Raw genomic sequence first — 26,030 nt, forward strand, 5'->3', positions numbered from 1 at the left:
AGAGGAAGTAAGTCTATGGTGAGCACAGAGATTTCTCCAGAAGTGCCCACCGCCTTTTCTGCGCTCTCAGAATCAAATTTGCAGAGGGGGTGCCCTGGATGTCTCAAGAATGTCCTAACTTCAGAGAGCCGAGCATCACCTCTCAGATAAACTCCTCCCAAGAAAGAAGTGCTAAAGCCCTTTTAGTAAAGTGGGGCACAGCAGATAGGAGAGCCGTGCCCGTGGGACCTGCTCAGCCTGGGCACTATTTCTGCTCTTTACCGAGCATGTGTGGGGCCATGCTGTGCCCTAAGCAAGTTATAGCCATTGGTTCATTTTAACCTCAAAAAAGGAGAATTACTCATGTCACAGCAGAGGAAATGAGGCTCAGAGACTCCATAAGTGAAGTCACACAGAAGAATGAGTCTAAGAGGAAATTTTATTTTTTTTTATTTATTTTTTTTTAATAAACCTTTTTTTTTTTTTTAAAGATTTATTTTGTTTTATTTATTTATTTATACAAGCACTGGGTACAGTCAGAAGAGTGGGAGCGTGAGAGAATTCACCAGAGCCAGAGCGGGGAGCAGAGCAGGCAGAAGGACCGAAGTACACTGCTGAGGGGAGCAGCGGGCGGCAGGAAAGGTCTGCGCGCCATGTGGGACCCTCCTCCTGTGGCCGGGGAGCAGCCGGGGATCGAACCGGCGCTGCAGAGGCTGCGGGCAGCTTCGCAACCCAGCACTCAACCGCTGCGCCACCGGGGAGGCCCACTAAGAGGAAATTTTAAAAACAATTCACAAAAAGCCAACCCTGCCCCCTGTGATAATGTAACAAGGCCCAAGACTGTGGAAATGGGGGATCCCCTCAATGTCCTCTACCCACAGGAGGACATGGGACAGAGCTCCTGAATTATCTATTTCCAGGTCTGGAGCACAGGTTTCTGGTTTCCCCACAGTTGGGCAGATAGCACCAACCCACTTTGCCCACTTCTTCAATATCCCTTATGGACTTGACTTTAAAAAAGCTTTAATCAGTCCAGATGTCCTTAAAAAAAGAAAACTAAATTTTAAAAAAGATAAAAAAAAAAATGCTTGAAAGTGACATTTTCACTACCCAAGTAACATGAATAAAAGTTTGAAATACTAAACTTCTTAAAATTTGCAAACTTGTAAACATTTAAAACAAAGCAGATAAACACTGACTTTGGCCTCTATCCCATCTTGCTTTCCTGCCTTAGTGTTGGTGAGTTCAGTGGACCTCTTTCTGGACCTCTCTGTCTCTACTTTTATCTACATACATGGGGAACACACTTGACCACTGTGGAGTAACCCACCAGAGGACAGCGCCACAGTCCAGCCCGTCCTCCGCTGATAATAACCACGTCTATGTGAACACATCTATGGGGGGCCCTGATTTAAAACTTTTTAAAAGTGAAGTCCATAACTTTTTTAAAGTAGTCTCTGAAGTCACTCTCTAGACATGGAGTTGCTGGGCCATCAGGTTTGTGCGCCACTAGGTATGACTGTTGTTATCCAACTACCTTTCTGACAGGTGGTGCCCATTTCAACCACTACCAACAAACGAATGCCCCGGTCTCCACACCCACGCAAAGAGTGGACAGTGATGGGATAATGGGTACCTACTGCTTTAATTTTGATTCCTTTCATAATGAGTGAGGTTGAGCCTTTATTCACGCTGAAAGGCCATTTCCTACCTATTTTTTGAGTGGATCACTAGTCTTTTGAAAATTGATTTCTAAGAGTGTTTTAATATTAAGAAAATTTACCCGTGAGCTATACCCCTTAGAGAAGGAGGCAGACTGGACACTAATCTCTGCTTTACTCCAAAACTCCTTAGCAGTACAAACAAGGCTAGGGGATACAGACTGCCTCCCCCACCCCCAGGGCAGGCCACATAGCTGTGGGAGACGCACCCAGGCCTGTGCCCGCTTGGGCCTGCATTTGTTGTACCTGCTGGTCAGAGGGGCCGGGCCACCTCATGAGCTCCAGCATAGTAGGAGGGGCTGGAATTCAAGAGTGATCACTGCTGGTTCTTCAGGTATCTGGAGAAGCCTCCCTGAGGGGTGTGGATTGGAGCCCAGAGCAATGATGACAGGGATGCTATAGTAGTAGGGTGGGCCTGGTCCCAGGATTAAGCCAAATCCACTCAGACCCCACCACCTTAACCACCAAACCTCCTCTGCCCACAGTCAAGGACATGCACGACACCCACCCTGGCCCAGGAGTAGTCCATTGGCACCGTGGGGGGCGGCACCTCCTGGGCAGGTACGATGATGCCTTTGGCCACAAGATCCTCGTACACAGACCTGGGAGGCAGGGGAGAAGCAGGAGAAAAGACATGGATCTTATTCTGGGCTCTTCTATGTCATCCCAAGAACACTCCTCCTTCTCACCCAAATACTTAGGTTTCTTCTGCACCCCTTCCTGTCAAAGGCTTACTGTCACCAGTTGGAATCCTGAGTACTAAATGAAAAAGTTCTGTTAAAGAGCCTGCTCCCCTTTTCTGCATGGGGCTTTATAGAAAATTGAATCTGGAGGCCAAGGAAGAATGGAGGAGAGGAATGGGGAGAGATGGCAGCTTATGCAGTAACTGTCAGAGGGGACACATTCTAAACATCTCTGTGTTCACCCACTCACTGACGGCCCACAAGCAGTTAGGCTTGGAAACTGAACGTGTTTTGGCACCAGCCTGTACAACCCATAACCACTGCTCTACAAACTAAAACAAGACAAAAGCCAAAGAGAAAGGAAGGGATCTGGCCCATCTGCCAGCTGCACAAGACACCTGAGAGGGACCAGGGACACGGGCACCTCTCCATCGGAGGGACAGGCTGGCACCCAAGATGCACTTACTGGATAATTTCTCCAAGTTCATCGAAGCTCCGGGGCACAAACACTCCTGCCTCCTTCAAAGCCTGGTTCTTGGCTACTGCAGTTTCAGAGGCCTGGTTGGCACAAGCTCCAGCATGGCCAAACTGTACCTGGAAGGCAAAGGAGAGCAGATTCACCAGGCTTGTTAGTCCCCTGAGACAGAACAAAGGCACCAGAAAAAGGCCAGCCTCGCCAAACACCACACCTGCATTGCTTTATTCCTGCCTCACGCGGGTTCATTAAATAGGGACATGGTGACTCTCGCTGTACAGACGAGGAGACGGAGGCGCAGAGATGTTTAGGTGCTTACTCAGGGTCACACAGCTGGTGTGTACTGGAACCAGGATACAAAGCCTGGCAGCCCACCCCAGACACTGTCCCTGGACTTCCCCTGGGGCAAAGGTGATGAACAGGAGTGGCTTTGAGCTTTATGAGAAAGAAGTTACAAACTGGCAACCTTAGGCTGAGCTCACACATGCTAACTGTCCCATAGATGCTTTTTATAACAGGTACCAATATTTAAAAAAAAAAGATGACTTCATGCAAAAATACAAATTCCTACATTCTTTCAAAAAATCAGATTTTGTACAACCAGGCATATAGTCCCACACAGCAGCCAGTAAGCCACGGCCCCCCTCGACCTGAGTGTGCACTGAGGTCAACTATAAATCCAGTGGAATTGGGGGCAGACCAACTATAGGAAGTGAGCACGGGGGAGAGAAAACCAATTGCAAGAGCTAACTGTGCCTTTGATCAAGCCACGGGAGAATGAACTGGCATAACAGAACATCTCGTACAAAGCCTTGGCTTAGGGCGGATATGGTGGGCAGTATAATACTTAACCTGTTTCAATAACACCTATTCTGTCCAGGCAATTCTCTAAAAGTGTTTCCCATTTAATCATTCCGTCGCTATGACTATTTGCCATAAAAAAAGAAAGTGGAAGCACAGAGGGGTAAAGTAAGTTGCCCAAGGCGACACAGGTAGCATAAGAACCCGGGCAATTTGGCTTCTGTGCTCTTAACCACTAGCTATAAACAAAAAGGGCTTTAAGTGTTGAAAGCTTAGGACAGGTGGCTCTGGTGAGCAATGCTTGCTGACAACGTGCCTTTAAGTGCAGGTTTCCAGTGCATCCTGTGTGGGACTCGATTTGCATGGGTGCATGGGTGGGAAGGAATAGTTCTGCAGGCAAATAAACTGAGAGCATGCTGGCTTCAAGGAAGTTAAACTAGCTTAATTCTGAAACTTCTCAAAACTAAAACCAGAAATTGTTTACAGGGAGAGAGACAACTGCATGTCCACCGTGTATAAAGCCTCCATTTTTGTGCATCTGGTTTATTTTGTTCTGAGAATCATCACTATGTTTTGTGGAAAACACTTCCGGAAAAGCCACCTTATCACTACCCCACTGTCTCCCCCCAGGTGTCCACATGCTAATTCAGTTTTTCCTGGGAGCTATTTGGAGATTTTGGTTAACCCAGCTTATCAACAGGGCGCAAAGCTCTGCAAGGTCCTGTGACTCTTCCATTTCAAAATTCACCTATTAGCCAGACCGTCACGATACTACTATTCCGCATTTGTCTATGCCTAAAATTTTTCATCAAAAATTAATGGAGGGCCTCCCCTGGTGGCGCAGACAGTTGAGCACCGCGCTGTGAAGCTGTCCGCAGCCTCTGCAGCACCAGTTCTATCCTGGCCGGCTGGCAAGGGTCCCACATGGCGCGGCAGACCTCTCCTGTCTCGCCTGTTGCTCCCCTCAGCAGTGTATTTCGTCAGTCTGCCTGTTCTGTTCCCTGCTCTGTCTCTGGTGAGTCCTCTCACCCTCCCATGCATCTGGCCTGTACCCCGGTTCTTGTATAAAATAAATAAATAAATCTTAAAAAAAATTAATTGAAAAGCACAAGTGAATGCCTCTTAGGACCTGCCTACCCACGGGATGATGGTGAGTGTCATCCCCATTCACAGCTCAGCAAACTGGGGTATAAAGAGGATGAATGACTTGCTCTGGTCATTCAGATCCATCAAGTTCTGATGGGAAAGCCTGTGAAAGTTCAGCTCACCCCTGAGGATGGGGAGGATGCCATGACCTCTGGCCCATGCCCCCGACCTGCTTGGGAAACATGCATGTGCACACACACAATGGCATGCACTGTGCCCTGCCCTGTCTTAGACTTCACCTATCACCAACTCTTCCTGAGGTAACCCAGCAGGACCCTCCTACTCCATGCTTCAGGCTGACCCAGTTTCCCAATATATGGCTGTGCCCTGCTATAGTCCCCTCTTGGCCATCACATACATGGTGCCCATTTGTTGCCACTATTAAGTTGCAGCGTGTATCCTTGTACACGTATCCTGCATATTTTACATGCTTATCCACAGGGTGAATTTACAGGAATGGAATTGCTGGTTTAAAGGACAGGTGCAATTTCCCACTGACCAAATACTGCCACTCTGAGGTAGGCAGGGATCTGAAGGGAGAAAGACAGTGTGGCAGGTGTGCTGGTAGCAGGCACAAGGGTATAAGGGTAGGATTACTGTTGTTATAGGAGGCCTTGAACGCCAAGTCGTGTCTTCCAGTGCGCATAGCAAGGACAAGGCCTGACGTGCGGAGCTTGCTTAGCTCCTGATGACTGACAGGAGGCAGGTGGTTGTGTCCCTCGGTTACATCAGCACTGGGCAGTACATCTTCAAGACACAGGGCTGTCTAAGCTGGAGCACAGGGGCAGCTGTCTGGCTTATCCCACCCCGCAGGAGACACACCACTCAGAGGCCGTTGTCTAAGACTCACGATTCCTGCACTTACTGGATGCCGCTGGCACTGTCACATGAATTCTAGCACATTAACGCATCCAGAACAAACCTCCTCTCCTCCCGCCCCTCCCCACACAGAACTTCTCACCATGTCCCTCCCCAACTCTGAGCCTGGGGTGTGTCCTCTCCTTCCCCAGTCCCCCTTCTGCTCAGCAAACTCCTCTTCCCTAAATACGCAGTTCAAGTGTTTCTGTCTCGATGAAGCCTTCTCAGCTCCTCCAGCTGGTAGGTTCTAACTCCCTACTCTGAGCCAGGACTCAGAGCCCTGTTCTGGCCTTAATCTGATGAGGAGTTGTCTTCTCCAACTAGATTCAAGACTCTGGAGAACTAGACCTTGTAGTAACCAAGTAAGTATTGGCCATTTCTCGATGGAGTTAGCTGTCATAAGATGACGACGTGTTCACCTCAGATGCCCTCTGTAGGCCTTCTGACTCCCTGCTGGTCGTACCTCGGAGGAGAACATGGTGGCACAAGTCCCGATGCACCAGCAGACCACGGGCTTGGTGATGCGGCCCTCCTTGATGCCTCGGCAGATCTTATATTCCTCAGTGCCCCCTATCTACCAAAGAATAGGGAATAAGAAAAAGCCCACAAGTTAGTGGAACCCATCGTGAGTCACCCCAAGCGAGAGCAGCACTATAGCAGGAAAATCTGTTCCAGTCAGGCAGGGACGAAGTTCTCAAGTGTCCTAAGTCATAACCTAGAAAAAAGAGGGGACATGGGCTTTGCCAAATAAGAGTCCAGAACATTGAGACCGGACACAAGGAAGAGTTGTAGAGGGACAGTGGGCACCCTCAGGGCATCCCTTGGACAACCCTACTCCTTCCTGATCGAAGTGTATAAGATGATTTGACCTGATCAGAGGCATAACTAAGGGATGGGATGAGAAGACTTTCCTAAATTAAATAGACTTTTCACTTCAGGTGTCCACCACCCACCAGTTATAGACCATGGGCTGCTAGTGCAGGCTTCTCTTTTATTGACACAAAAATCTTAGGGGGGGGCCTCCCCTGGTGGCGCAGCGGTTGAGCGCTGGGCTGCGAGGCTGCCCGCAGCCTCTGCAGCGCCAGTTCATTCCCCAGCCGCCAACAAGGGTCCCACAAAAAAAGAAAAAAAAAAAAAATCTTATGGGACCAGGAGGCAAGACTCCTTTTTCAGGCCAGAACACAGCGGTGTTAAAAGTGACATGCTCTAGGCCCCAGAGTCTACGGGGTAGGATTACCAGGCACTGTCATTTTAAGTTATCTAGAACCAAAATGCATGAATGTTTTAAAGTCTAAGATCATACATGACTTTCACAGTCAGAAAAATAATGTCTTTTACCCAATAACTTACCTCTCCGAGAACCACAATCATTTTGACTCCTGGAGTGTCCTGGTAACGTAACACATGATCCATAAATGTTGAGCCTGGGTACCTGTGAGAACAGGGATGACATACGGGATCAGGGAAGGACTGGGGAGGTGTGTGCGCAGGTGCAGGGAGCATGCTTCTCCTAGAGGCTATGCTATAGGGTTTTGTGGTATGGAAGCCCCGTGAGAATCCAGAGAGGGCAGGGAGCCTGCCAGGTCCTATTAAAAGTCACTTTGTATATATTACCTCAGTTAATCCTCCCTACAACCCCATGAAGTGGGTGCTGTTACTCGCATCTGACACAAAAGATGCTGGAAATGTACGGAAGGTAAGAAGCCACCCAGGACACACAGCTGGTAAACAAGGAATTGGAGGTGAATAAGCCCTTCAGTGGGTTCAGACGGGGTCCCACTGAGTGCTGCACTCTGCTGCCTCCCTATGGCCACAACTGGCAAGAAACAGAATTACCCCAAAGTCCAAAACACCTTTCCCTGTACTGTCTGATCTTATGCTCACGTTAGCCCTGAGCTAAGGGTAGCGCTGCCCTATCCTAGGCACTTAAGTGACACCCCTGTGCCTGGTACTTAGTGGCCATGAGCAGACATCAGGGGAGACAGGGCCCCATCTCCTGGCAGCAGCTCTCAGCGCAGAAGGCTCCTTTGTCCCCCCCGCTGGTCACCTGTCCCCGCCAATGGCCACGCCCTCATAGACGCCATCGGTAGTCCGAGAGATGATGTTGTTGAGCTCATTGGACATGCCCCCAGAACGCGAGACGTAGGCCACACTGCCGGGGCGGTAGAGCTTGGAGGCCAGGATGTTGTCCAGCATCCCCCCAGTGTTCCCGATCTTAAAGCAACCGGGCTTGATGCCTCCAACCTGCAGGGGCAGAAACAGCAGTCAGGGAGGAAGAGGAGCTCCTGCCTGACCGCAGGGCCCAGGGGATTGCAAAGTCCGGTATTATGCTAGCCAGGCAGGGGAGAAAATGCCGGAGAGTACCCCCCCAACATGGGGCTTCCTGTGGAGGGAGGGTCTCCTCTCCCCCAGGAGACTTCAGAAAGAAGCCATGGCTACTGCAGGTTCAGGCATGCACAGGTGGGGTCTGGATGCTCCTTGATGTCAAGGGACCACAGTGTCCATCAAAAAAGCATGTAGCACAGGTGTGCGCCTCTGCTCAACGTCAACCCCCGTCTGTCAGATGAAAAGTCTCTTGCTTAGTTCAAAATTCTAGCTTCAGACAATTTTTTAATGTAACGACTAAGTAATAACAAACAAGGAATAGAGAAATTTCTCAGGTTAGGATCTGGGGGTCAAAAATAAGACTTCTTGGGGCCGGTGTGGTAACATCCATCTGGGGAGGTGGGAACCTACACCCCAAATCACACAGTATTATAAACCAATGTCACCTCGATAAAGAAAGAAAAGAAATAAAAGCCCTCTTGGTAGGTTTTTCTTTGGTTTGTAGTGAAAGGAACTGTTGACGGGTGGACAGACACTTCAAACAATAATTCTTCCCATTAGCCCCTTGAAACTAAAAAGGTTTGAAATGAACCAAGGAGCGAGTCCTTTAAAAATTAACTGGAAATGGACAGATTGCCTTTCAACAGGTCCTCTCTAAATCTTTTCAACCTACAAGGGAGATGGGAGAGTCAACAAGTGAGCTTCCTGAGGGCCCTGACGGTAGCCTTGAACTTAAACAAGGACCATGGAAGGGATGCTCACCGTGGCAGGGCCTATGATGGTCACTCCCTTCTGGTCCGCCTTCTTGATCAGCTTCCTGGTAAGGGCCTCGGGGATGCCTTCAGCTATGATGGCAATGGTCCGGATCTAGAGGATGAGAACAGTGCCTTCCTGTTAACTTTTGCCCCATAGGCAACATGTCAGCAACCATTCAATACCCCATCCTCCATGGCCTCTCAGGCTCTAAGAACAAAGCAATGTTAACAAAGGCACCCCCTCTTCCCATAGGGAAGTCCCTATCCTGATTACTCCAATCCTCACCCTAAAAGGGAGGCTAGGACACTCAAAACTAATCTCCACTGGTAATACCGCAGCAGTACAGTAACTGAGCAGGAGCAAATGTTTCGAAAGACCTACTACATTCAAAGCTGCTCTACTATCTCCAATCTCAAAATTCACAAGACTCATCTCCACCTGTTCCCCGTTTGTCCTGGTGCAGTTAGCTGTGGCTTTCTCCACTGTGCCCTAGGCCTCCAATATCCCCAGAGGACAGGGTCCACATGTGACAGAAATGAGGTGCCTCCATAATCAGACAAGAGACTGAGAGAGAAAGCCAGTGGGGACAGGGATGGGCGGGCCAGAGCTAAGAACCACCTCCACTGGGCTCTCGGCCAGGAGACAGCCACACTTTTTCCATAAGGGGCCAAACAGTATTTTAGGTTTTGTTGGTTATGTGACTGCTGTGGTAACCACTCAACTTTGCCTTTGCAGCATGAAAGCAGCTATGGACAATATGAGCATGGCTGTGGTTCAATAAAACTTTATTTATAAAAACAGGTGAAGTAGAGGTTTTGGCCCTGAGGCTGTAGTTTGCCAACCTCTGCTCTAGACTTGAAAAGCAGCACAATTTTAGTGGGTATGCTTTTGTTTTTGCTTCATCTAGCTATCAAAGCAAGTAAATGTTCTCCAGTCATAAACTAAACTGAGACAGCCTGGGAACAGACAATAATTCTGAACAGGAGAATCAATATCTTAAATCTATAAGGCTCTTACAAATCAGTAACAAAAACACAATGCCTCAAAAAAGGAGGGCGGGGAGAGGACAGGTGACAGAAATACTAATGACCATTGCATGTTTTTAAAATTTTACCCTAGGCCTCCCTGGTGGCACAGGGGTTAAAGTCTCAGCTCTATCAAGCTATCGCCTGCAGCCTGAGTTTGATCCCCGGGCCAAGGAGCTGACCCACATGGCGCAGCAGACCTTTCTGGTCTCGCCAGCCTGCTCCCCTCAGCAGTGTATTTCAGTAGGTCCGCCTGTCCTGCTCCCCACTCTTTCCCTGGTGAATCCTCTCACCACCACCCCCACCTCTGGCGTACACCCCGGTTCTTGTATGCATAAATAAATCAATCTTTATAAAAGTTCACCTTAGTTAATAATCAAAGATATGCAAATTTTTAAGAAATACAATGCCTATGATACGTTTTACATGTTTTAAAAGTCCGAACAGCCAGTGGTGGCAAAGCATACAAGGAAATAGGTAAATTATGGATAGGTGTGTACATCAATGTGATGTGTGTAGAGCCCGGGCAAGAGGGGTCAAAGGTTTCCAAATTTGCACATCCTGAAGAAGCGATCTGACTTCCTGATATTTATAGGGGAAATGAATGAGGACATTCATCTGGAGGGTTTATCACAAGGCATAAAAGAACAATAATGTTGCCAACGAGCACTTACGGATATAGAAATGGATTATAAAAGTTATATAAAATGATTCCTTTGTTCCAATCCAGAAAAAGGTGTGGAAAAGGATGTACTCAAATATCAGCAGGACGGAGGACTCTGGACAGATCCTGTGTCAGGCCAGGGAAGCAGCCCTGCCCAGCACACCAGGCCTGTTTCCACCCTGCCTCTGAAGATCAAGTGTCTCCAACCATATTCACCCAAACCGCTGGTCAGTCCCAAGTCCCAGCCCTTTGTCCCAGGTGGCAGTGATGACGGATACCATTCAGGAACTTTCCCTGCCTATCCCATTCCCTCCAACCCCTACCCCAGTCTAGGGATCTACCTGTGCGAAAGTCATAGTCTCGATGGTACTGTCATAGGCAGAGCGGAGAGAGGCGAAGTTGATGAGCACGTCTACCTCTGGGTGTTTCTTCATGGCGTCAGCCATGTTCTTGAAGACAGGGATCAGGATCTCCTTGTGGCCCCAGTAAAACTTCTGCTTGTGGTCTCCACTGTGAGAGGCACAAAGGAGGGTCAGGGACACTCCCTGCCTGTCAGGGTTGGGGAGGAGGAACCCGAGGGCAGGCGTTTCATGTAGGAGGTGGTGCCCTCAAAAGCTTCCACCTTGGGGGAGGGGGAGAAGACCACCACCACCCCACCATCCCCAGGACTAGAGATCACCCCAGTCTGGGCTAGGCAGATGCTTCCTCAGCAAAGTGGATAATCTAGCTGGTCCCTAAGTTCTCTTAGTGAGAAAGGCGACCACCGAGGAGGAGACTCATCAGGCATCTCCGGCGTCCATCATCATGGTGCTACTCACGTGAAAGGGTAGACCATGGCAGCCACTGAAGGCTCATCTCGAGAGCAGACGTAGTCAAAGTCCAGCATGCCCTGCACGGCGCGGGTCTGCATGCCCCACACGATGGCCTTGGTGTGGCGGCTGAAGAGCGTGGCACTCTTCCCTGGTGGGCAGAGACAGAGCGAGTGCACCCAGAATGCACACCCCTGGGAGACACAGGGGCAGAGACTTCCTGCCGGGTTCCTCCCTGCCCCACGTCCAGGGAAGGTGGCTCATCAAAACCACCAAGGGACCTCAAGAAGATGGAACTCTGAATGCTTAGAGAAGAGATGCCTCGATTTCTTCTGGGAAAAGGTGACAGAAAGAACAAAAACAGCTAGGAGGCCTTGCCTGGCTAGGACACAGCTCAGCAGTGAACAGAGAAAGGACTCCCCATGCAGAGAATGGGCCCACAGGACCTGGCCCTCCAGGACCTGCCCCACCGCACAGGAGGTGAAACCAGCCGCAGGCTTATATGCAAATGAGGCCTGGAGAAAACATTTTTACAGTCTCCGGGAAAAAATGTTTAACTCTTCTGATGTTGGTGGCTACTTTCAACAACTCTCCAACAATCCTTATCACTGCAATCTGGACAGAAACCAGCTCGGGTGAGGATCTGCATTCTCACAATTCTAGGTCAGTGGAGGGCTCACCTGTAACTGAGGTTAGAAGCCTATTTCTAACCCCCAGTCTTCTCCCTCTACCAGGTGGCACTTTCCTGCTCAGAATGTTCTTAGATGAGCTCTCCCCGGGCAGCAAAGAGGTAAGGGACAAAAGAAAGGAACAAGAAGCTAAGGAAAGGATCAAGAACTGCTCAGTTTGAAGGGAAAGGCCCTCAGCACCCTGCAGATGGGTGATCTGACCTTCCAGTTCCCTGTAAATCTCATTGGAGGAGAGGACCTGGGGGGTTCCCAGCTCCCCCAGGGAGAACAATGCCCCAAGCTCAGTGACATCTGGTATTAACCTACTGCATTAGCACAGGCTTGGATGACCAAGCTCCTCAAGATCTGACTTAAGAGCTTACTTTCCTAGGACCTGGAAGATTCTCATCCCTGCACAGCGGCGCCTCTTCCATCATCGAGGTAAGCTTCTCACGACAGAAAGCTGATGTTGCAAATCCTGGAATTTACTGTCACCCAGACCTATCTGGGTTTGGCTAAGACATGAGAAACAGTACAGGGAAGGCACCTAATCCAGTTCCCTCCCCTCCCAATTCCAGGAAATAGCAGCTCTGAGGTGATAAATGACAAGGGTCCTGGGTCACATAGCATCAGAGCCAGGGTTATGTACTAACTTAAGCTGTACTGCAATCATGGAACTCAGGCAGACAGACATAACCCAGTGTGGCTCAGCCACTCCCACTCCTGGAGGAGCCTACGGTCAAGGCAGAGTGTGCACATGTGCACATGCGTGCATCTGCCCACCGAGAGCCCACAGAAGTCACCTGGAATCTGCAGACCCACCTGCACCTCCAGCACAGAAGGGAAAGGGGCAGAGGGCTCACAGAGACAGCAAAGCTTTAGGGGGAGAGCCTCAGCACCCCCAGCAGCAGGGAGGCCCAGAGAGCACTCCTCCTACAGGAAACAGGCACTCCCACACCAGGCTCCTCCTCAGCTGGCGCATCCCGTCCCCCACTTCTCAGCACAGCTCAGGGATTGACAGGAAGAATAAGCCACTGCCACAGCTCTCTTCCAGGGGGCGGAAGAGCTGAGAATAGAGTCCACCCCATCTCTCCATAAGGCCGAGTCTCAGGTCTGGTCTTTTAGGTTAACAATGAACTTGCCAGAGGGAGAAAAGGTAAGGCTTGAAAGGGAGCCTGTCTGAGGGCTGCATCCCCTAGTTACTCCTTCCCCTCCTCTTGGTAAAGGGTCAAAGACATCATCAGAAGATTCCCCTTCCCCTGGGGTGAAATCACTCACAGCTGTGAATACCAACACACTAAATGGAAGTCTGGATGCTTTGAACAGAGAACCTGTCTGACTCCATCTCTAGGTAACTGTGTGGCTGAGTGAGCTTGCACAGAGGACATGCACTGGAAACAGGCCCCTTAGACACTACACAAAGCCCAGGTGCCTTCTGGAGGTTAACCCTTCTGGATCTCTCTCTCTCTCTTTCCTGTCTGCCACCCAAACCCCAGAGACATCTAAACTTGTTCCAGGTACTGGGAGCCGCGGGGTGAAGTCAGCAGTAATGAGGCTGAGGCGGGAAAAGGCAGACAAGGAAGACACAGGAGAATGGGGGTGACAGGAGGCTGCTCTCCTCGCCCACTGAGCTCCAACACACCCTTTTCAGTTTCTATGTCCCCCTTCTCTCCCCCCTGCACCACTCCACTCTCCCGGGCTGTGCTTTAGCCTCTGCACTCTAAGCTACCCTCCCAAGTACAAAGTCCACAGCAGCCTGGCTGGAGGGGTGCTAAGTGGTGGCACAAACTAAGCAGGGGTGGGAAGGGAAAGCAAAGACTAGGACTTGGGGGCAGGTCACATGGAGGCAGGGACAGAAAATTTCCCAGACAACAGTGTAACCCACCAGGGAGGGAAAACAAAGCACACGTTCAAACTAACCGGGAACAAAGCCACACGTGGACTGGGGCGGGGGCATCCTACCTTGCAGGGCTCTTGGGCTTGGGACTGAATCTGTCAAAGAAAATGACCAAGGCAACTGAGTGACCCACTGACGGGAGGTTTTGGAACGAGAGGGTGGGTACGGGGAAGGGCCCCATGGACCAGCCTTCTAGGGCGACGCCCACACCTCCTCTCATCTATTCCACAGTAGGCAGGAGTGTTGCCAAGAGAAGAGGGCAAAGCGCCAGTCAGCGGAGGGGAAGTGAGAGAGGGCAACGGGCCAGAGGGGGCAGGAGAAGGACAGGAGGAGCACCAAGTCTTGATGGGACACCAATGTCTCCCCCAGGCCCTCTGGAAGGACAGGTGGCCCATCCCTCCTCTCTCCACGCCAATCCATTTTGTCCCCACGAAGCACAGTAAGATAATCAGGCCAGAGTGGAGCGTGGACCTGTCACTCCGTGCTGTGGACAAAGCTGCTGATTTGGGGCTTGCAGGGCACTGCTTTCCAATCTCAGGTGCCTGGAGCCAGGGTTGCTATTTCACAAAATGCCTTAAGCAGGCTCTGTCCATACCAGGCCACACCAGCCCAGCGCTGAACTAACACCTGCTACCTAATGCTGGTCGCAAGGGCTGGCAGGCAAGGCTCAGAGGACCAAGAGACAAAAGAGGCAAAGTACAGATGGGCTTTTGTTTTTATACTGGGCTCCAAGAGGGACTGTCCTGCAAGACCCCCAGGAAGATGAGGATGTGTGGCAACTCCCACGCTGGAGCTCTGGGACCTCTTCCCACCTCATGGTGTTTCGTAGCTCCGTCTCCTCCATAGCCTCCCTGCCCAGCTCACTCTGCCTCCAAAGGCAGGAGTGGGGTGAAGGAGAAGAGGAGCAGTGAGGTCACCTAGACACAGCCTAGAGAGCCTGTGGGGGGACTCAAGTCACAGCATCTTCATACCCTGACCCCATCCCTCACACCACTCAGAACAAAGCCCAAACTGCACCTCTGCTGGCCTGGAAAAGGAAAGGGGTGGGGAGGACCCGAAACTGCTGGAGTTACCTTGTGGCATAGCAGGCTTGGCCTTCTTTGCAGGTGCCACCTCATCGACCCTGGATTCAGAAAAAGACGCTGTCCTGCTGGGGGCCGGAGTCTGGGGTGGGATATGGAGAGAGTCTGAGTGGCCAGAGAAAAGCCACTGGTCCTTTAAGGCCCCAGAGAAATCAGGTGCTTTCAAAAGTGCTACTCCTACCACCTTCTGAGACAGGAAGAAGTCTAGTCCCCTTGTCCCAGGGGAGCCGCTGAGGCTCTGAGCAGATACCACACCGGCCCAAGTCCCTACCCTGGCACATGTGGATTTAGATCTGACTTTATTTATTTATTTTTAAAGATTTATTTTATTTATTTATGCATACAAGAGCTGGGGTATAGGCCAGAGGTGCAGGGGGGTGGGGGGAGAAGATTCACCAGTGACAGTGGGGAGCAGAACAGGCAGATGTACTGAAATACACTGCTGAGGGGAGCAGCGGGCGAGACATGAGAGGTCTGCTGCACCATGTGGGATGGCTCTCTGGCTGGGGATTGAACTCATGCTGCAGTGGTTTGCCATAGCTTCACAGTGCTGAGGCTTAACCCCTTGCGCCACTGGGGAGGCCCCAGATCTGACTTTAAAACTCCAAGTATGACCTTCCCCCCTCTATTTCCCTGATGTCCTAAGTGGGGTGGGAAGGGGCAGGAACGATGGTATGGCACCTTTGAGGCGGAGCAAGGCTGGCACCTACCGATGTGCTCCCACTGGCGTTGAGAAGGAAGTTTGCAGTGTGGGCTGCCGTGGGTGGTTGATTGGGGATGGGCCGGTGGCCCAGGGCCATGCCCACAATGGCCGTCATGTGAGTCTCGGTGCCAAAGACATGGATGGGGATCCCCGTGGTCTTCCCTGGGAAGGAGGGAAAAGGAACCGTCATTCAAGTTTTCCAAAAAGTGCCCAAGGCCGTGACTCTGCAAAGGCCATGTGAGAGCCCTGCCTGATGTCTGGCACTTTCTGGGCAAGACCAATTACCCAGGACAAGTCAGCTGGTGTATTGCAACACCCATGGATCTTTGTTAAGACCACCTGTTGCTACAAAGTGCAAGCAACAGCCCTATTGACACTGCCAAGTGGCCACAAACGACAATCTGCTTCCTGACTCCCCACGGCCTCGCCCTCCTGCCTGGTCTCTATCCCCCAGAACTTGGCATCCCCCAGGCTTGTCCCCCAGGGCTCTGGTCCCTCAGGGCTCTGATCCTGATCCTCTCTCTGCACGGAGCCCTCACCAGCGGCTCTCAGTCCAAAGAACACCTTCCCAGAAAGGCTTTCCCTGACTCTGCTGACAGCCATGCTGCTCCGCCCCACCGCGCCGGCCTCACCGTGTGGACCCCCACCTGACAGCATCTTGCTCGCTAGCCAGTTACTTGCTCAGCAGCTGCTGAGTTTAATGTCTGGACCATGCCTGAGTGACATTCGCTGCGCTGCCCTGAAGGCCAGGCCCACATCAGGTGCTCAGCTTTAGGGGAGAGCCAGGGCTTGGTGCCACTCAAGTGATTTAGGCAGGTTTAGTAGTTGCCATAGCTGCCAGCTATAGGAAGATGGGAGATGAAAAGGTTCTTGGGGCTCTCCAGTCTCCCTGAGCGAGAGCATCTCATGTCTGTCACCCCTCTGACAGGTCACATGAATCCCTGCTCCACACACAGCTGCTCTCATGACCAGAGCTGCTGGCCACAAAGTTCAGGTTCAATCTAGTCAATCTAGAAAGACCCTGCCTTAGTCCTGAGTGAAGAGACATGATTCCCAACTTCTTGGAGGTTCATGGACCTGCATGAGACGCTCAAAACACATAAGGAAACCACAGTGGATGCCACACCCTCTCATCCCTCATCTCAACGAGGGGTGGCCCTCTCCCATCCCTTTGTCCCCTGACCTCCAGGCCCCCACTGGTCAGCCTGACGCGGCTGCCTTTCGGTCCACTCTCCACCAGCACCCAAAATAACCCTTCAGCTCTAAGCCACACTGTGTTATTCCTGTAGAATCTTCTAGCAGCAGCAGCCCAGGTCACTGTCAGCGCTCCCAGGACCTCCAGCAGTGCCACACATCTGCCCCTCGCTCCCTGCCCCGGGCCTGTGGTCTCAGGCCTCTTGTTCTGTAGATGCCCCCTCTCCTAGAAGTTTCTGCCCAAACGTCACCTTTCAGTAAAGCATTCTCTGATCATCCTGTGTAAAACTGAGCCTGTCCCCTCCTGTGCACACTTATCCCTTTTCCTTGTTTGTCATCCTTCAAGGTACTAGCTGACATCACAGCCAAAATCCCCAATGGTAGAAGTGTGTGCTGTCTGTCAAATGTGAAGCTGTAACCCCAAGGCTCAGCACAGTGCCCCACGCATGCAGTGACTAGGCAAATATTTGCTAGACGAACAGCTCAGTGAGTGCTTCACTGCCCATTCTGGGGTTGAGGCAGTATGGACAGGTGCTCTGCGGTGGAGAGCAGAGAGCTGAGAAGAAGCAAGCCACACCTCCAGGGAGGGGCGCAAGGCCTGGAGGGTTGAGGGACCAGCTTTCTTTCAGGAAACCTAAGCAGGCAGGCCATAGATACTCAGGGTGGGAGGGAGAGAAAAGGTCCCCATCTTACCAACTTCTCCCATCACCCGCAAGCCCTCCTGGTAGTTGGGGCCACCTCTTCGGACAAAGATGGTGACCTCATGCTCCTTCAAGGGGCCCTGGTAATCTCGAATAGCTCTCACAATGCCCTGTAGCACAAAGGGAGAATAGGCGTGTGGTTAAAAATAAAAGCACCATAAATCATGGGTGATAACAAATGATAAATACAGGCACCAGGTGCACAGAACAGGGACTGCTCACAAAGCAAGACAGCCCCGAGTTCACAATTTCCCACAAGTTTCTGCGTGCAGACTGGACGGTGCTCAAGCAACCCAGCGGTCTAGGAAACACCACCCCTTGTGATGCTGAAGACTGAGACAAAAGACAAGAGGAGCGGCAGAGCCCCCGCGAGTATTATACTCAAGTGGTAAAAATGAAGGTCGGTGGAGCCGGAACCTTGAGGGTTGGTCCTGAAAGGCAGGAAGGAAGAAATTCCCCTTTTCCCCACACTTCAGATGGGGAAAGGATGGCCCCAAGGAGACGGCTATTTGTCCAGAGTCACACAACTACAGATCCAGACCTAATCCCATATCTTTGCACCCTAATATGGGGCTCTGGGACAAGAGTCCCTACCAGGCCTGGAAAACTCATGGGAACTTGCTTCTGCCTCAGACCTTGCTTGTGGAAACCTCTCTTTCCTGCTCCCTCCAGCCCATGTTCCCCAGAAACTACACAATCCATTGAGGCTGGGTACCTTAAATGTGGCGGCCACATTAGTGAAGTTTGCAATGCTGCCTCCGATGATGAGGATCTTGCCTGGGTTTGGAATATGAGAGAAGTCAAAAAAGGCTTAGAAAGGCAGACTTGAGCACCTGAGCAGAAATCTAAGGCAGGGAGCTCTCTCCTGAGGGTCCCCCACCCCCAACTGTTAGGAGGTCCCTGTGCAGAGACGGGGAGCATCTACCAGCCTATCAGTTCCACCTACCGTTGCCCACACCACCAAGCAGGTGGTCACCCAAACCCAGACTCACATCACCCCTAGCTGGAATCCGGTCTAGCTTGGTTTCTGGGTATGTCTGGTGGGAATTTCTCCCTATCTGACTCAAAGCAAGGGAAATTGGGATGTGTGGTCACAAAGCATTGCAGAGGCTGCCAAGTGCACTGCCTGGGCAGCAAGTATAGAAGTGGGTCACTAAGACCTGAGTTAAGAGCCAAAACAGTAGGAGCTACTGCAGGGCTCCTAACCTCTTAGGGCAGTGACGGACACTGCCATTGCCACTATGCAGCCAGGGAAACTGAGTCCAGAAGCAAAATGACTTGCTCTAGGCCCGGGGGCCTGGCCCCAACCACAATCCTGGTGCCTCCTCGCCCCAAGCATGTCCCACTGGGCAGGCCGAGCCATGCCAGGCATGTCGGATGTGCCTTACCATCTGGGTGCTTCTCACGGGTCATGAGGGAGAGAATCGTTTTGGCGTAGTCATAGGTCTGCTGCTCGCTGGGGGCACCCGAGTACTCCCCATAGTTGGCCAGCTCATGGACACCCCCCAGATCGCAGATGGTATCACTGCCAGGGAAACATGGGAGTGAGTGCTGGCTCCTACACCAGTGGCAGAGGGTGGCAGTCTGGTGCCTGGGAGGACACACAGATGCCCCTGACACCAGAAGTCAGCGAACAGATCCAACCTCTTGGCCCTCGGGCCCTCAAGTCCACCTTGAAGGTCAGACCTCAAGGCCACCGTGGACTTAAGTGGGTCCTGGAGCCCCGAGATGGAGGTGGGATGAACAAGGTGACCTTCACGACACAAAGAAAAAACACACATCAAGAGTCCCTGCCAGGCTGCCCGAGAGAAGCAAAACTGCAGCCGAGGGACGAGTGCAGGCGCCCACAGAGAGAAGGCGCCCAGCTACAGGCTGGCAGCGGGTGTGTGTCTACTGTGCTGGAACTGGAAATAAACAAACCCGCCATTACTGTGAAGGGTGTAGAATATGACCCTGATGTTTCTATAAAGTGTGAAAAGCATGAACAGACCCTGTCAGGACACACAGCAATGTGCAAGGACCCAGAGGTGGGAGGGGACAGGACACGGCCAGCGATGTATACTTTGTGGTTTCTCTGTCTTTGTTGTACCTTTGCATGGAGCACATGCTACCAATTTTAAGAATTAAAGCTAATATAAATACTTCCTTTTGAAGCACACAAGGAGGTGTAGGTGTAGGAGACTGTGTAGGGCAGGCCTTCACCAGAGCCCCACACACCCTTTGGAGACACCCCATGAGTCCTTACTTTGCAAGGGGAGAAACTAGAGACCCACCCACTTCCCCCAAGGAGAGGCAACTTGATCCAGACCCCATGCCTGTGGATGCCGGATGGACCTGGCTGCAGTCCCTTCAGTAGCCCCCACAGTCACCTGTACACAACAGAGGCACCGCCTCCAGCCACCATGGTCCAGATCCTCCCCTTGGGATTCAACAAGGTCAGCTTCAGGCTTGCCCCACTTTTAGCATCCAGGTCTGCAATGTAGGCTTCCTAGGAACAGATGGCAACAGGTGGGCCTGGGAGCAACCCCCTTCACCAGGTACCAGATCCCAGCTCCCCCCGCTTCCTACAGACACACAAAGTGATCCTCAGTTGCCCTGATACATTGAGAGAGAAGGGGCTGGGTAGGGCCCCCATGTCTGGGACTAAGCACCAAACCACCCACGGCCATAGTGACTGCCTGGGGACAAACTTCTCAACTCTTCTTTCTCCGCCTTTAATCTTTGGCCCAAGTCCCAAGCCTTGTTGTGTCACTCTGCTGTCACTGTTTCTACCCAGGTCCCCATCCAGCACCTGTGTACTTAGCTCCTCAGCTCATCACACAACTCTCTCCCACCCCGCCTGGGTGACATCACCCAAAGTTTGATCCTGCCACGTGGACCTCTCAGAGCATGGGGTGGGAAGGAGCAATTAAAATTCTCAGCAAGTGGCTGTGAGAAATACCTTCCTGACAGGATTAGGGGGAGCCACTTAGAATTATCGAGAAACAACAAATCAAGTTAAAAGCCCAGGGTGGCTGATTGAGAGAGAAGTCTAAAAGGATTCCTGGCTGGGATTCAGAGGCTTGGCTGCTTCCCACCCCTACCCCCTTTGGGGTTTTAAGAAAATTAAATGGTTCTTGGTCTTCCTTTCCTTGCCAAATATATAGCCCACAAGGGAGGCCAAAGATTAGTCACCCCCCTCCTCCCTCCCCCCCACAATCTCCATCTCCTCCCCAGGCGAGCATTACCTCTGGATAAGCCTCCCGCCCAAAGGGGGGAGGGAATTCTATGTCGCCCCACTTCACTTTGCAGATGTAGTCAGCAGTGGCATCCACCTTGGCGGCCAAGTCAAGGACATAGACGCCATCTTTGGTCACGACTGTGAAAACAGTAGAGACATCAGACACCAGCCCCAGGCAGAGGAGACCAGCACCTCCAAAACCCTCCACAGACTCCCCCAGATACCACTCCATGGGTGCCTCCCAGGCCCAACCACGCCCTAGCTGCCAAAAAAACAGAATGGCCCACATAGAGACACAGATTTCCCCCCATAAAGTAAAACAAATCCTGTAAGACCAGTTTCCCCCTCCCTGACCCATAGGTAATATGACAGGGAAGTCTGTTCTTGTTGCCACAGCAATTTTTAAACATTTTTATAAACTGCCATGCAACATTTCTTAAATATCTAACCACTCACCAACCATGCCCCGCCATTAAGAATGACAGGTTTAAGGTAGAGGTTGCCCTCAGAACCCCTTACGTGTACACAACTGGGGTCCCTGGGGTCTAGCTCTGGGCAGCCCTGGTATCGGGGAAAGTGGAAGCCGTGGGGTACACTAGGCCCCCAGCCAGCAGGATTCATTTACTGCAAGTCCATCTTCCCTTCCCCCAGGGCCATTTAGTTAATTAAGTCAGCACCGAGCCATCTGGTCCATTAGAGGAGCTGCATCCCCAGCTGGAACCTGGAATCAGGACTTTGTCCCGAGGAGCCCTGGCAGAGCTGGCTCCCGCCACCTGCCTCCTCCGTCACAACCTGAGATCTTGGACCAAGGCCTTCCCAGCCTTGGGGGCAGAGGGCAGTCAATGACTGACCAACTTGGGGAGGGAGTGGTAGGGCCACAAAAGGGACTGAGAGGAAAGGGTCTGGAGGCTTGGGCAGGTGCAGAAACAGCCAGTTTCTGGAGGAACAGCCACAGAGCACACAGATCGAAACCGGACTTCCCTGTCACAGGACAAATTAACCGGAGGAAGATGGCAATGGCTAAAAAAAGAGGGATAATCACGGTTTCTGAAAACTCAGGAGCCCACCTCAGTGAGTTTGTGCACACACACACCTGTCTGTACTCCCTCTGAAGGTCAAGGCCAAGGTTATAATTGTAATAACTGGCCCTGACCCATCCCACCCCAGCAGAGCAGGTTACCAAGGGGGTTGATCTCGAGGTAGGTGAAGTACAGATCTTCATAGAAATTGAAGAGGCCGGAGATAAAACTGGCCAGGATTCTAGAGGGGGAGAGACAGTCCATCAGGGAGCAGGCTGAGCAGCACCCCCACAGCAATCTCTCATGGCTACTGACAGCTCAGCTCCACTTCCCGACACTGGACCTGCTGATCCCTCGCTCTCCTCTGCAAACCCTGCTCCCAAGACATCACTCTTCAGCCAGTGAGACGGAAAGGAGCTGTCAGACACAGAGCCAGAGGAGGCAGCAAACAGACAGGGGCAAGGAGGTGAGGGATGCTGACGGCATACTCCGTCTCAGTCTACACCCCCCTCCATGGAAAGGGGAGGGGCTGTGCCCACAGTGTGCGCCCCACCTCCCACCCCAATGCTGAGGTGTCCAGATGGGAAGGCAGCCGCTCCACTCTCTGAGCTGTTCCCAAAGCCTTCCCCGCTGCGACCCCCTGCCCTCCCTTTCACTCAACTCTTTCTTGTCTGCAGGGGCGTGGACCAACAGGCGTTTCTTGATGTCCTCAGGATTCAGCTTCTCATCCACACCGACCGGCAGTTTCTGGGCTTTGGCATCCACGTCGCCCACATCCACACCCCCCTCATGGTGGAACAGGACATAGTCCCCTTCTCGCGTAGCATAGATGCAAACGTAGAACTCCTCCGCCTTGTAGGTGAAGACAGCACATGCAGTGAGTGGGACTACGAGGCCAACCCTGGCCAGAGAGGGGCCCTACCCCTGGGGTCTCATTTCTAAAAGCCGGTAGCAAACATTCCCCAGGGTGGGGGTGAGGGTGGGGGTGTTCATCATTGTCCTTGGGGGCTAACGGGGAGAAGAGGTCACTGATTTACTGGCAGATAGTCCAGACTGAGCCAGTGTGACCAAATCTGGGTGAGGGGGTCCCGCCTAATTCTTTCTCAGCCCAGAAGTCCCCTGTTGCCAGCCCTGATTCCTCCCTGCTGCAAACTAGGCCCTTCTGTCACCTCTGGGCTCCCGAGCCATGGTTTTTCCTCTCATTATTCGAGGCTTGACAAAGTGCTTGGTGCCACCTCATACATACCTGACTGTGGGGCACGAAGGGTTCAATCAGAAAGTTCTTGAGGAAGCCTCTGGCCTTCCCAACCTACAGAGAGATTGAAGGAGAAAAATCTTGGCTTACTCTCCAGGGCAAGGGAATTGTCACCCTCTGCTCCCTCCATCAAAGGTGGGACCCAAAGGTGGGACCCACAACACCTGGCAGAGATTTTTCCAGAAACCAGGGCAAAGGATCACAGAGTCCTAAGCCAAAGAAGTCATCACGAGGTCCCCTCTTCCACCTGGTTATCCTGTGCCAAGCACACTTCAGCAAGTGCTAACCTTGAGTATGCTTTTCCTGCCTCCTCTGGAGGGTGATAAATGAGCTGCTACATTGCTCCACCCCAAAAGCACATTCCAAAAGCACACCCCAAAAGCACATTCCCCCACCTGCAGCCGCATCAATTTAAAGAGCTGAGACAAATGCAGGCCATGCCAGGGCTCAGAGCTCTAGTCTGAGGACGTGAGTGGGGCAGGGGAGTGGGGGAAGGAGGAGTCGTAGCTTGACAGGGAAAACTTTTCCAGATTTTCCTGGCTGAGGACAACAGGCCTGCAGAGCTAATCAGTTTGAGTGGGTCCCTGGTGACAGCCGAGGAGAGACAGCCCTCACCCCAGCATGTTCTGAAGCCCCCCCTACTCCTGCCTGCTGACGTCATTGCTGAGTCAGGGACCAGACAGCATCCATCAGAGGTAATGAGCTGCTCCTGCTGCTCCAGACATCCCTGGCACCCCCTCCTAACAGCCAGCTGAGGGGAGAGCATGAGGACCTCCCTGGGGACACTGCTCAGCCTCCAGTCCTGCTGTCTTCTCTCTAAGGGCCTGGAAGCTTGAAGGTCAAACTCCCGCTGCCCCCAGTGATTCAAATGGCAAGCCACCAGACCCTTTTTAGAAACTGAAAAGGAGTTTCCAGAATGAGCCTCAGTCCCACCCCTAGCCTGTCATTACAGAAACATCTCGCCATTCCTATAAGGAGCCAGGAATGGTCCTGGTGCCCGGCAGTTCTGCAGGACTTCTACCGTGCCCAGGTTGCAGTCTCATCAGTTGTAGCAGTGATCTGGAGGGGACCACATTTGCTTCTGTTGCCATAGTACATCCACCCGACCCTATACCCAGACTCACTGTGGCCTCCTGTCCCAGTCGCGGCTTGAGCCAGGACTTAACGCCATCCAGAGTGAGGTTGACCCCAACTAGGCCCAGCTTTCCACGTCGTTTGATCAGTTGGTCTGGCTTGACCACCAAGCTCTGGAACGAGGGGAAAGAGCAAGAGGTGATAGTCTGGGCAACAAGCACAGGACCGCGTGTGCGGCTTCTGGCCCACCCCGTTCGCAAAGCAAACCCACCTCTCCACACTTTCCAGGGTCAGCTCTCGGAAGTTTCCCTCACCTATTCCAGCCTGTATTTTTTCTTGACAACCAGGAATTTGGAGCCACCTGTGCCCAGCATAGGCCTGGCACGGAGCAGGCCCTAGGTGAGTAACTGCTGAATGAACACGGGCCCCCCACCTTCCCTATCAGGTATCTCAGCTTCGTAAAATGGTAAACTCCTTAGAAGAAGGACCAGCACCTGTGTTCCCAAAGGAAGAAGAGAGAGCACCCCGGGGTGACAAAGAACCTAAGACGATTATCTGTCTGGTCAACCCCGCCCCTGTGCTCGAATTGTATCTAGAAGCCCAACAAACAGCACCGAGCCACTAGCGCACACTCCTTGCCAAGAAGTTCACTACCTCCTCAGGCAGCTGTGGCTGCAGCTGCCTCACAGCAGGAGAAAATTCACACCCCTGGAACCACCACCACTGGTCCCCGCCCTGCCCTCTGGGCCCTGCCAAAGGAATCTCCCCAGCACCTTCCCAACAACATCCCTGTGGGAATCTGAAGAGAGCCTCTTTTCCAGACAGCACCCCACCCCAAGTACAATGTCATACTCCCTCGCGGACCTGACACATTCTTGGTATGCTCCTCTGGGGAGAACCAAGTGCCAGGCAGCACCTGAAATGCTCCCCGGACATCACTGCTGCTCTCAGAGCTCGCAGGATGAGTGGTCTAGCCAGCTGACAGAGGAAGCTGTAACTTGGGTGAAAGGACCTGCCCCAGGCCCCACGGCTGAATAGGGAGCTGTGATGTGGGCTCTGTTTTGCCGAGCCAAGCCCAGGCTCTGTGTGTGCCCCTCAACATGAGGTACCCGAAAGCGAACACAGAACCCTGCTCAGTGCACAGCACGCTGCCCACTGAGGCAGGCAGTCTGCCATTCCATGACCTGCTTGGACATCTCCGACAAACAGGTGGCTTTCTCTTCTCCAGCCCCTGAGCAGGGCCCAAGGAGAGGCGGGCTCACCTGACTAAGCAGCCAGGGGTGGTCCTGCAGCAGGCGGCCCCAGTCTGTGTCAGGAGTGACCCGGGCATACTTGAACCGGTTCTGGATGGCCGAGGTGGTACAGATGTACTTGTAAAGGAGTTCTTTGCCCGTCTGCTCCGAAATTGCCTTGGCCGACATGGCTGCAGAGGGACCTGTTTCAGCTGCTGGGTAAAAGGAACTAGTCAGAAAGGACAGGGAATGGGGGTACGACTTCCTCCAGCAGAGAGCACCCACACCCAGTTGCCCGCAGACAATAAAACAGATATCAAACACACAGCACTTTCCATGGCAGAAGAGGAGGATCAGGAAATGATGAAAGAGGAAAGATTTGGGAAAAAAACAAAATGGCATTTCCCACCCCCCTTGGCCTCAGCCCCGTCTCCACTCCCTCAGGCAAACTAGCTCACCCATGACCACATTCATCCTGGAACAAAAGGCAGCTGGATGGGGAGCCCAGTAATACCAGTGATGTGACCCAACCTGATGTGGGCACAGACATGAAAAGACCCTCTGATTCTGCGATCTGTGGGAGCACAGCTGCAACTGGGTGATGCCGGCTTTGCTTCCCCTACAGGTTCTGTCTCCCCCACATCCAGACCCAGCCATTTCACCTTTACACCCAGCCACTTCACCTTTACACACCCCACCAAGATGAGGTCCAGACCAGCGTTTCTTAGCCTTGAGAAGGATCA

At 52.2% G+C, this 26,030-nt stretch overlaps 1 protein-coding gene across 2 annotated transcripts in view; it reads right to left on the reverse strand.

Annotated features, from left to right (window-relative positions):
* Positions 1-25,476, reverse strand: part of ACLY (ATP citrate lyase) — a gene marked incomplete at both ends in the record, with an annotated part of 30,143 nt that extends 4,667 nt beyond the window's left edge. Inside the window, 21 exons of one of the 2 annotated variants that reach the window (XM_084239291.1) lie at positions 2,209-2,302; positions 2,850-2,977; positions 6,127-6,237; positions 7,014-7,095; positions 7,711-7,907; positions 8,751-8,855; positions 10,775-10,943; positions 11,252-11,393; positions 13,873-13,902; positions 14,881-14,971; positions 15,600-15,754; positions 17,480-17,597; positions 18,203-18,264; positions 18,876-19,012; positions 19,857-19,975; positions 20,715-20,845; positions 21,888-21,967; positions 22,388-22,578; positions 22,973-23,035; positions 24,106-24,228; positions 25,318-25,476. In XM_084239291.1, the coding sequence (XP_084095417.1) occupies positions 2,209-2,302; positions 2,850-2,977; positions 6,127-6,237; positions 7,014-7,095; positions 7,711-7,907; positions 8,751-8,855; positions 10,775-10,943; positions 11,252-11,393; positions 13,873-13,902; positions 14,881-14,971; positions 15,600-15,754; positions 17,480-17,597; positions 18,203-18,264; positions 18,876-19,012; positions 19,857-19,975; positions 20,715-20,845; positions 21,888-21,967; positions 22,388-22,578; positions 22,973-23,035; positions 24,106-24,228; positions 25,318-25,476 (2,487 nt within the window). The remainder of the gene's footprint in view (positions 1-2,208; positions 2,303-2,849; positions 2,978-6,126; positions 6,238-7,013; positions 7,096-7,710; positions 7,908-8,750; positions 8,856-10,774; positions 10,944-11,251; positions 11,394-13,872; positions 13,903-14,880; positions 14,972-15,599; positions 15,755-17,479; positions 17,598-18,202; positions 18,265-18,875; positions 19,013-19,856; positions 19,976-20,714; positions 20,846-21,887; positions 21,968-22,387; positions 22,579-22,972; positions 23,036-24,105; positions 24,229-25,317) is intronic. The other variant, XM_084239292.1, reaches the window with a different exon arrangement.
* Positions 25,477-26,030: the final 554 nt, after the last annotated feature.

The sequence above is a fragment of the Talpa europaea genome (genome assembly GCF_964194135.1).
Source record: "Talpa europaea genome assembly, chromosome: 7".
Lineage (NCBI taxonomy): Eukaryota > Metazoa > Chordata > Mammalia > Eulipotyphla > Talpidae > Talpa > Talpa europaea.